Raw genomic sequence first — 10,925 nt, 5'->3', positions numbered from 1 at the left:
AAATGAACAGAATGGTTAACAACGCAGCTCAATTGCAATGCAATGTCACAATAACATTTAAATATACTTTAAGATATAATCTAGAAGAAAATAAGGATATTGAAACGGTTCATGAACTCTATTTCAATAAAGGACACTATGGGGAACTTTGAAAAATAGTTATTGAGTATAATTAGACAGACTTGTTGCTAGGCAGAGGAGTAATGAGATATATGGCAAATTTTGCAAAATATACAATGAAGGTACACAAACATTCATACCCAAACAAAGCAAAATGCTAGGTAAGAACAAAGCATTTGGCCCGTAGGAGAAAGGAGATACCCACAAGACTAGAATACAAGTCATTAACAAGCATGCAAGTATAATACATAATACATGCAGACATATATATAATCCAAAAAAATGTCAAATTTACGTACTTATTATTACATTACAAATATCCAAGGTTTTGAAGACACGTTTCCTCTTGCGCCCAACGAGTGAATACTGAGACCAGACCCCATAGGTCCCTATCCTCCTCATCATTCGTCTCACTGTGTCTCCACAGCTTGCACCGCCCATTTGAGACAGCGTCTGGACCTGTTAAAATAATGCATAAGCTGTAAGGTAATAGAGAATAATATATATCTTTCAATCTCAACATTAGATTTTCTAATTTCCAACTGTATTAAATAAATAGCATTAAAATATTTTCCTTCTTAACTATTACAAAAATCAACGAATTTGAGTAACTTTTGCTTTTGTTTTATTTGTACCTTAAACATAACACTGAACAATCAATTATGTGCCACCCCACCTTCCTTCATCTGCAAAAAAACTAATCAAAAGATATATGTACAAGGCTAAAAAAATTCAGCAACTTTTACCATACTCAGGCTAAAAGAATTAAGCAACACTTACCATACTCTTTTTATATTCACTGTTAACTTTTAGCTCATGTGACAGACTTTCCACCTGCTCAACAGTTTCAAGTGGGGATGGAAGAATGTCTTCCAGGATTGGTATATCTCCATGTGTTTTTGACATATGGGTTTCCGTCATTTTGACAATATTCAGGATATCCCCTGATAAAAATGTCAATTTTGATAATTCCTTCATTATGTATTCCATTTTTTCTGTTACTGCAAAAAAAAAAAAGGCTTACTAGAACAAGCATTTAGTGTTGCACATATATGATATATGTATTGATCCTTAGTGGATCCTATTTTAGTGACAGACACATTGGTGTCAGGTCACTGTCAAATGGGCTACTGTCATGTAGCCTTCAATTATGTAACCTCTCCCATTCTATGATAGGGGTGACACAGGGCAGCATCCTTAGACCCCCTCCTATTTGTTATATACATCAATGATCTGCTTTATGTCTCTAACATGATTAAACCTGTATTGTTTGATGATAATACCATCATCTACTTAGTTGCTTTACAAGAATGTAAAATTTCAAGTCTGTACTCTCCCTCAATGTATTTTCTTGTATGTATAACAAAAAATAATCAACACATAATAAATCGGTACTTACTAGATTTTTCGAAAGGAGAGCTTTCAGTTCTGTCTTGTCTTGGAGTTTGAGGGGAAGGTTTTGTACTCGGCCTGTAGATAGACTTGTTGGTCCCACAAGATTCTGTCAGGGGTGGAAGCGTATTAGCATTGTATAGAAAATATTTACAAAATAGTTTTAAATACATAAAACTACAAATAGAAATTATTGAATTATTACATTAGCTTATAGCTTTTATGAATGCATTAAAAAATTTTGTTTCACACAATGGAGCGACACCATTTAAAGTGTTTCCATCACCCTGAAGGCTGGTAAAAATATATTACATTAAAATCATACACAAGTACGTTACTATCTGTGTATGTAAATGTTTCTCCAGTTACTTAAAGCTTACCAGTTCTGTCTTGTCTAGGAGTTTGAGGGGAAGGTATTTTACTGGGCCTGTAGAGAGACTTGCTGGTCCCACATGATTCTGTCAGGGGTGGAAGCGTATTAGCATTGTATAGAAAATATTTACAAAATAGTTTTAAATACATAAAACTACAAATAGTAATTATTGAATTATTACATTAGCTTATAGCTTTTATGAATGCATTAAAAAATTTTGTTTCACACAATGGAGCGACACCATTTAAAGTGTTTCCATCACCCTGAAGGCTGGTAAAAATATATTACATTAAAATCATACACAAGTACGTTACTATCTGTGTATGTAAATGTTTCTCCAGTTACTTAAAGCTTACCAGTTCTGTCTTGTCTAGGAGTTTGAGGGGAAGGTATTTTACTGGGCCTGTAGAGAGACTTGCTGGTCCCACATGATTCTGTCAGGGGTGGAAGCGTATTAGCATTGTATAGAAAATATTTACAAAATAGTTTTAAATACATAAAACTACAAATAGTAATTATTGAATTATTACATTAGCTTATAGCTTTTATGAATGCATTAAAAAATTTTGTTTCACACAATGGAGCGACACCATTTAAAGTGTTTCCATCACCCTGAAGGCTGGTAAAAATATATTACATTAAAATCATACACAAGTACGTTACTATCTGTGTATGTAAATGTTTCTCCAGTTACTTAAAGCTTACCAGTTCTGTCTTGTCTAGGAGTTTGAGGGGAAGGTATTTTACTGGGCCTGTAAAAAGACTTGCTGGTCCCACATGATTCTGTCAGGGGTGGAAGCGTATTAGCATTGTATAGAAAATATTTACAAAATAGTTTTAAATACATAAAACTACAAATAGTAATTATTGAATTATTACATTAGCTTATAGCTTTTATGAATGCATTAAAAAATTTTGTTTCACACAATGGAGCGACACCATTTAAAGTGTTTCCATCACCCTGAAGGCTGGTAAAAATATATTACATTAAAATCATACACAAGTACGTTACTATCTGTGTATGTAAATGTTTCTCCAGTTACTTAAAGCTTACCAGTTCTGTCTTGTCTAGGAGTTTGAGGGGAAGGTATTTTACTGGGCCTGTAAAAAGACTTGCTGGTCCCACATGATTCTGTCAGGGGTGGAAGCGTATTAGCATTGTATAGAAAATATTTACAAAATAGTTTTAAATACATAAAACTACAAATAGTAATTATTGAATTATTACATTAGCTTATAGCTTTTATGAATGCATTAAAAAATTTTGTTTCACACAATGGAGCGACACCATTTAAAGTGTTTCCATCACCCTGAAGGCTGGTAAAAATATATTACATTAAAATCATACACAAGTACGTTACTATCTGTGTATGTAAATGTTTCTCCAGTTACTTAAAGCTTACCAGTTCTGTCTTGTCTAGGAGTTTGAGGGGAAGGTATTTTACTGGGCCTGTAAAAAGACTTGCTGGTCCCACATGATTCTGTCAGGGGTGGAAGCGTATTAGCATTGTATAGAAAATATTTACAAAATAGTTTTAAATACATAAAACTACAAATAGTAATTATTGAATTATTACATTAGCTTATAGCTTTTATGAATGCATTAAAAAATTTTGTTTCACACAATGGAGCGACACCATTTAAAGTGTTTCCATCACCCTGAAGGCTGGTAAAAATATATTACATTAAAATCATACACAAGTACGTTACTATCTGTGTATGTAAATGTTTCTCCAGTTACTTAAAGCTTACCAGTTCTGTCTTGTCTAGGAGTTTGAGGGGAAGGTATTTGTACTCGGCCTGTAGATAGACTTGCTGGTCCCACATGATTCTGTCAGGGGTGGAAGCGTATTAGCATTGTATAGAAAATATTTACAAAATAGTTTTAAATACATAAAACTACAAATAGTAATTATTGAATTATTACATTAGCTTATAGCTTTTATGAATGCATTAAAAAATTTTGTTTCACACAATGGAGCGACACCATTTAAAGTGTTTCCATCACCCTGAAGGCTGGTAAAAATATATTACATTAAAATCATACACAAGTACGTTACTATCTGTGTATGTAAATGTTTCTCCAGTTACTTAAAGCTTACCAGTTCTGTCTTGTCTAGGAGTTTGAGGGGAAGGTATTTTACTGGGCCTGTAAAAAGACTTGCTGGTCCCACATGATTCTGTCAGGGGTGGAAGCGTATTAGCATTGTATAGAAAATATTTACAAAATAGTTTTAAATACATAAAACTACAAATAGTAATTATTGAATTATTACATTAGCTTATAGCTTTTATGAATGCATTAAAAAATTTTGTTTCACACAATGGAGCGACACCATTTAAAGTGTTTCCATCACCCTGAAGGCTGGTAAAAATATATTACATTAAAATCATACACAAGTACGTTACTATCTGTGTATGTAAATGTTTCTCCAGTTACTTAAAGCTTACCAGTTCTGTCTTGTCTAGGAGTTTGAGGGGAAGGTATTTTACTGGGCCTGTAAAAAGACTTGCTGGTCCCACATGATTCTGTCAGGGGTGGAAGCGTATTAGCATTGTATAGAAAATATTTACAAAATAGTTTTAAATACATAAAACTACAAATAGTAATTATTGAATTATTACATTAGCTTATAGCTTTTATGAATGCATTAAAAAATTTTGTTTCACACAATGGAGCGACACCATTTAAAGTGTTTCCATCACCCTGAAGGCTGGTAAAAATATATTACATTAAAATCATACACAAGTACGTTACTATCTGTGTATGTAAATGTTTCTCCAGTTACTTAAAGCTTACCAGTTCTGTCTTGTCTAGGAGTTTGAGGGGAAGGTATTTTACTGGGCCTGTAAAAAGACTTGCTGGTCCCACATGATTCTGTCAGGGGTGGAAGCGTATTAGCATTGTATAGAAAATATTTACAAAATAGTTTTAAATACATAAAACTACAAATAGTAATTATTGAATTATTACATTAGCTTATAGCTTTTATGAATGCATTAAAAAATTTTGTTTCACACAATGGAGCGACACCATTTAAAGTGTTTCCATCACCCTGAAGGCTGGTAAAAATATATTACATTAAAATCATACACAAGTACGTTACTATCTGTGTATGTAAATGTTTCTCCAGTTACTTAAAGCTTACCAGTTCTGTCTTGTCTAGGAGTTTGAGGGGAAGGTATTTTACTGGGCCTGTAAAAAGACTTGCTGGTCCCACATGATTCTGTCAGGGGTGGAAGCGTATTAGCATTGTATAGAAAATATTTACAAAATAGTTTTAAATACATAAAACTACAAATAGTAATTATTGAATTATTACATTAGCTTATAGCTTTTATGAATGCATTAAAAAATTTTGTTTCACACAATGGAGCGACACCATTTAAAGTGTTTCCATCACCCTGAAGGCTGGTAAAAATATATTACATTAAAATCATACACAAGTACGTTACTATCTGTGTATGTAAATGTTTCTCCAGTTACTTAAAGCTTACCAGTTCTGTCTTGTCTAGGAGTTTGAGGGGAAGGTTTTGTACTCGGCCTGTAGATAGACTTGTTGGTCCCACATGATTCTGTCAGGGGTGGAAGCGTATTAGCATTGTATAGAAAATATTTACAAAATAGTTTTAAATACATAAAACTACAAATAGTAATTATTGAATTATTACATTAGCTTATAGCTTTTATGAATGCATTAAAAAATTTTGTTTCACACAATGGAGCGACACCATTTAAAGTGTTTCCATCACCCTGAAGGCTGGTAAAAATATATTACATTAAAATCATACACAAGTACGTTACTATCTGTGTATGTAAATGTTTCTCCAGTTACTTAAAGCTTACCAGTTCTGTCTTGTCTAGGAGTTTGAGGGGAAGGTTTTGTACTCGGCCTGTAGATAGACTTGTTGGTCCCACATGATTCTGTCAGGGGTGGAAGCGTATTAGCATTGTATAGAAAATATTTACAAAATAGTTTTAAATACATAAAACTACAAATAGTAATTATTGAATTATTACATTAGCTTATAGCTTTTATGAATGCATTAAAAAATTTTGTTTCACACAATGGAGCGACACCATTTAAAGTGTTTCCATCACCCTGAAGGCTGGTAAAAATATATTACATTAAAATCATACACAAGTACGTTACTATCTGTGTATGTAAATGTTTCTCCAGTTACTTAAAGCTTACCAGTTCTGTCTTGTCTAGGAGTTTGAGGGGAAGGTATTTTACTGGGCCTGTAAAAAGACTTGCTGGTCCCACATGATTCTGTCAGGGGTGGAAGCGTATTAGCATTGTATAGAAAATATTTACAAAATAGTTTTAAATACATAAAACTACAAATAGTAATTATTGAATTATTACATTAGCTTATAGCTTTTATGAATGCATTAAAAAATTTTGTTTCACACAATGGAGCGACACCATTTAAAGTGTTTCCATCACCCTGAAGGCTGGTAAAAATATATTACATTAAAATCATACACAAGTACGTTACTATCTGTGTATGTAAATGTTTCTCCAGTTACTTAAAGCTTACCAGTTCTGTCTTGTCTAGGAGTTTGAGGGGAAGGTATTTTACTGGGCCTGTAAAAAGACTTGCTGGTCCCACATGATTCTGTCAGGGGTGGAAGCGTATTAGCATTGTATAGAAAATATTTACAAAATAGTTTTAAATACATAAAACTACAAATAGTAATTATTGAATTATTACATTAGCTTATAGCTTTTATGAATGCATTAAAAAATTTTGTTTCACACAATGGAGCGACACCATTTAAAGTGTTTCCATCACCCTGAAGGCTGGTAAAAATATATTACATTAAAATCATACACAAGTACGTTACTATCTGTGTATGTAAATGTTTCTCCAGTTACTTAAAGCTTACCAGTTCTGTCTTGTCTAGGAGTTTGAGGGGAAGGTATTTGTACTCGGCCTGTAGATAAGACTTGCTTGGTCCCACAATGATTCTGTCAGGGGTGGAAGCGTATTAGCATTGTATAGAAAATATTTACAAAATAGTTTTAAATACATAAAACTACAAATAGTAATTATTGAATTATTACATTAGCTTATAGCTTTTATGAATGCATTAAAAAATTTTGTTTCACACAATGGAGCGACACCATTTAAAGTGTTTCCATCACCCTGAAGGCTGGTAAAAATATATTACATTAAAATCATACACAAGTACGTTACTATCTGTGTATGTAAATGTTTCTCCAGTTACTTAAAGCTTACCAGTTCTGTCTTGTCTAGGAGTTTGAGGGGAAGGTTTTGTACTCGGCCTGTAGATAGACTTGTTGGTCCCACATGATTCTGTCAGGGGTGGAAGCGTATTAGCATTGTATAGAAAATATTTACAAAATAGTTTTAAATACATAAAACTACAAATAGTAATTATTGAATTATTACATTAGCTTATAGCTTTTATGAATGCATTAAAAAATTTTGTTTCACACAATGGAGCGACACCATTTAAAGTGTTTCCATCACCCTGAAGGCTGGTAAAAATATATTACATTAAAATCATACACAAGTACGTTACTATCTGTGTATGTAAATGTTTCTCCAGTTACTTAAAGCTTACCAGTTCTGTCTTGTCTAGGAGTTTGAGGGGAAGGTATTTTACTGGGCCTGTAAAAAGACTTGCTGGTCCCACATGATTCTGTCAGGGGTGGAAGCGTATTAGCATTGTATAGAAAATATTTACAAAATAGTTTTAAATACATAAAACTACAAATAGTAATTATTGAATTATTACATTAGCTTATAGCTTTTATGAATGCATTAAAAAATTTTGTTTCACACAATGGAGCGACACCATTTAAAGTGTTTCCATCACCCTGAAGGCTGGTAAAAATATATTACATTAAAATCATACACAAGTACGTTACTATCTGTGTATGTAAATGTTTCTCCAGTTACTTAAAGCTTACCAGTTCTGTCTTGTCTAGGAGTTTGAGGGGAAGGTTTTGTACTCGGCCTGTAGATAGACTTGTTGGTCCCACAAGATTCTGTCAGGGGTGGAAGCGTATTAGCATTGTATAGAAAATATTTACAAAATAGTTTTAAATACATAAAACTACAAATAGTAATTATTGAATTATTACATTAGCTTATAGCTTTTATGAATGCATTAAAAAATTTTGTTTCACACAATGGAGCGACACCATTTAAAGTGTTTCCATCACCCTGAAGGCTGGTAAAAATATATTACATTAAAATCATACACAAGTACGTTACTATCTGTGTATGTAAATGTTTCTCCAGTTACTTAAAGCTTACCAGTTCTGTCTTGTCTAAGAGTTTGAGGGGAAGGTTTTGTACTCGGCCTGTAGATAGACTTGTTGGTCCCACATGATTCTGTCAGGGGTGGAAGCGTATTAGCATTGTATAGAAAATATTTACAAAATAGTTTTAAATACAAAATAGTTCTGTCCAGTTCTGTCTTGTTCTGTTAAAAAGAAAACCATCATTCAAAAAGAAATAAAATGTTTTCAATTAAATTAAATTACCTGATTCCTGTATCATATTATTTTGATGTTCATCTAGAGTCTGCTTACACTCGGCAGTCTTTCGGGGCATGGAAACAGTTACTTTTCTTGGTGGTGAATCTTCACTGTCTGAAACAAAAACGTTTAATGCATTCAGAAAAACTATTAACATATATCTATATATATATTTTAATATATTACCTAGCAAAATATATTACCTAGTAAATAAGATTATTTGTTCCATTAAGCCAATCATGTTTCATTTTTTTAACAATTATTTTGAATAACTCTAAACATTCATTCCTACATACCTCTATCCACATCATTTGGTATTCTTCTGTATTTTACTGCCCTATGGTGATAACTTGTGTCTGTGTCACTTTCCATATTTGACGTTTCTTCTGCCTTTTTAAGGTGTTTTAGGGCAAGTTCCCAAGTACCTATAATAAAAATTAGAGTATATATAATTCATTATTACGAAACTTTGTATAACATCAAAACATTGAGAAATTTTTGATTTAACCATATGAATCAATGCTTGTATTTAATTACTATCAATGGAATAAATCTTGCTGATGTTGAAACGTCTCCATTTCGATGGGTCTGGTATTTCTCCTCTTTTGGCTTTCGATGATTGGTTTTCACGTGGCCAATAGCCCACGTTTGATCCCTGGAAAGGGGACATATATTTGTAAATATATGTATATGTAAATGTATGTCTCATAAATCGAGGCCCCACTGTATTTCATATATTATATACATATATATCTCTAAATCTATCAACATATATCATATACACATATTTTAAATACTAATGTTTTAATTTTGCAAATAAACAATATATATATATATTGACTTACATCAGATGCACTAAACATCCATTTGATATGGGTGATTGACAATTCTCCTTCTTCATCTTCCACAACGATGTATTTATTTTCAGATTCAGCCATCTACAAATTTAAACTGATTAGGGACATTTTCTGCAGCACATTATCAGTGTCTAAGAAAATAAGCAGTCACTAATTTTATATAGTACTAAACAACAATGTTAACCTTAATTCTAATATGTTATGATGGTGAACAATACTTTTTACTAAAGTTAAAAATTTTGCAATGTAAGCAAAGAGTATTCCTACAGCTTGCACAAGAATCAAAAACAATCACAAGAAACTTACTAGTCATAAATCATGTAGTATTGACAAGAAGATATAAGTACTTTCTGTTTTCTTGATTAACATTCCTCTGGTTGATGTGTTAATCCTATACACTTTTTTTAAAAAGTCCTTACGTGGATTAACATTGAAGGCCCCAAATATTCTTGAATCACAAGGACTAGTAAATATTGGGCTTTGAAAAGGATATACCCTAACAATGAAGTAATTTTCTTCACTTCTTCGGCTGTGTACAGTCCTTAACACTTCACAGCAATTATATCCAGGTAACGAATATACATTGTTAGGAAATTTATGAGAAATTTTATTATCTGGAGATGTTTTATAAATCATGGTATTTTCAGCCTCCTTTATTCTTTTTGTAATTTGGACAATTGGATTTTTACTTGATCTGACCATCTTTTTCAGCTGATGCAAATAATTTTCAAATGGAAAAGCTGAACAACTGTCAAGAGTACCATGTTCCTCAGCATCTGCTGTTAGGTGAATCAAACTGTGAACATTGTAGACTAGAAAATCTTTCCCATACAGATCACCACACCTTGATACAAAATTCAGCAAAAGGTCATGAGCATATTTGCCGTATTTTAAGGACATACATGTGGGCGAAACAAGAAAACTTATACCAACACTGAGAGTAAGGAAATGATCATACATCTCTTGGGGTAGAATACCTTTCAATACAAGCTTTCCTGTGTAGAGAAGAAACTGTCTGTATTCAGTTGCCTTCCATCTGTCAATTTCTTCCAAACCTCGTGGTTTACGTGCAAAAATATTGGGCACAAAATCTTTTATGCTCACCAATCTAGCACTAATTTCAGAAATCTGGCGGCTACATAATTTAAATGTGTTTTTCCGTATCCAGGTGACAAGAAGTCGCTTCATAACACCAAGGCACACCTGGTGCATATAGTCAATGGGAAACGCTGCAATTAAGTCTATGTTCAAGTCACAGAATGGTGATTTACCATGATGATGTTGCGAGTTAGATTGATTACGGAAGCGTGTGTCTGTTCTAATGGTTAAATTTGTTACTTCTGGATATGTCATTTTCCCCATCCAAGTACCTTTCTGTTCACATTTGTCACAGCCATAATAACCTGAAAACAGTTTTATGGACTTCACCATAGCCTTAGCAGGTGCATCACAAATTACACATTGTAATTTTATGTTGATAGTTCTGTTACCATACTGAATCCCATGCAACAAAAGGTCATCCATATCAGATATAAAATCATATAAGAAATTTAAATCACTTGGCTTAGAACGTCCATACATGAGGACAACTGGAAAGACTTTCAAAGGTGTAATATTCATTACTGCACAGAGAACTGGCCACAAAGCATCATTTTTGCTTCTAAA

At 32.8% G+C, this 10,925-nt stretch overlaps 1 protein-coding gene and 1 long non-coding RNA gene across 2 annotated transcripts in view; both read right to left on the bottom strand.

The window, feature by feature from the left end:
* Positions 1 to 571, bottom strand: part of LOC138352515 (uncharacterized) — a 1,713-nt gene extending 1,142 nt beyond the window's left edge. The window contains exon 1 of the mRNA XM_069305013.1: positions 420 to 571. Coding sequence (XP_069161114.1) covers positions 420 to 561 — 142 coding nt within the window. The 5' untranslated portion in view covers positions 562 to 571. The remainder of the gene's footprint in view (positions 1 to 419) is intronic.
* Positions 572 to 8,447: 7,876 nt separating this feature from the next.
* On the bottom strand, positions 8,448 to 9,261 carry LOC138352514 (uncharacterized). The gene is made up of 3 exons (XR_011222809.1): positions 8,941 to 9,261; positions 8,700 to 8,828; positions 8,448 to 8,517 (listed from the first exon to the last, which is right to left on the bottom strand). It is a non-coding gene; the product is annotated as an uncharacterized lncRNA (long non-coding RNA).
* Between the last annotated feature and the right edge of the window lie 1,664 nt (positions 9,262 to 10,925).

Source organism: Procambarus clarkii, chromosome 54 (genome assembly GCF_040958095.1).
Source record: "Procambarus clarkii isolate CNS0578487 chromosome 54, FALCON_Pclarkii_2.0, whole genome shotgun sequence".
NCBI lineage: Eukaryota > Metazoa > Arthropoda > Malacostraca > Decapoda > Cambaridae > Procambarus > Procambarus clarkii.
The sequence above is the reverse complement of the archived record's forward strand: the minus strand, read 5'-3'. Positions and strand labels throughout refer to the sequence as shown.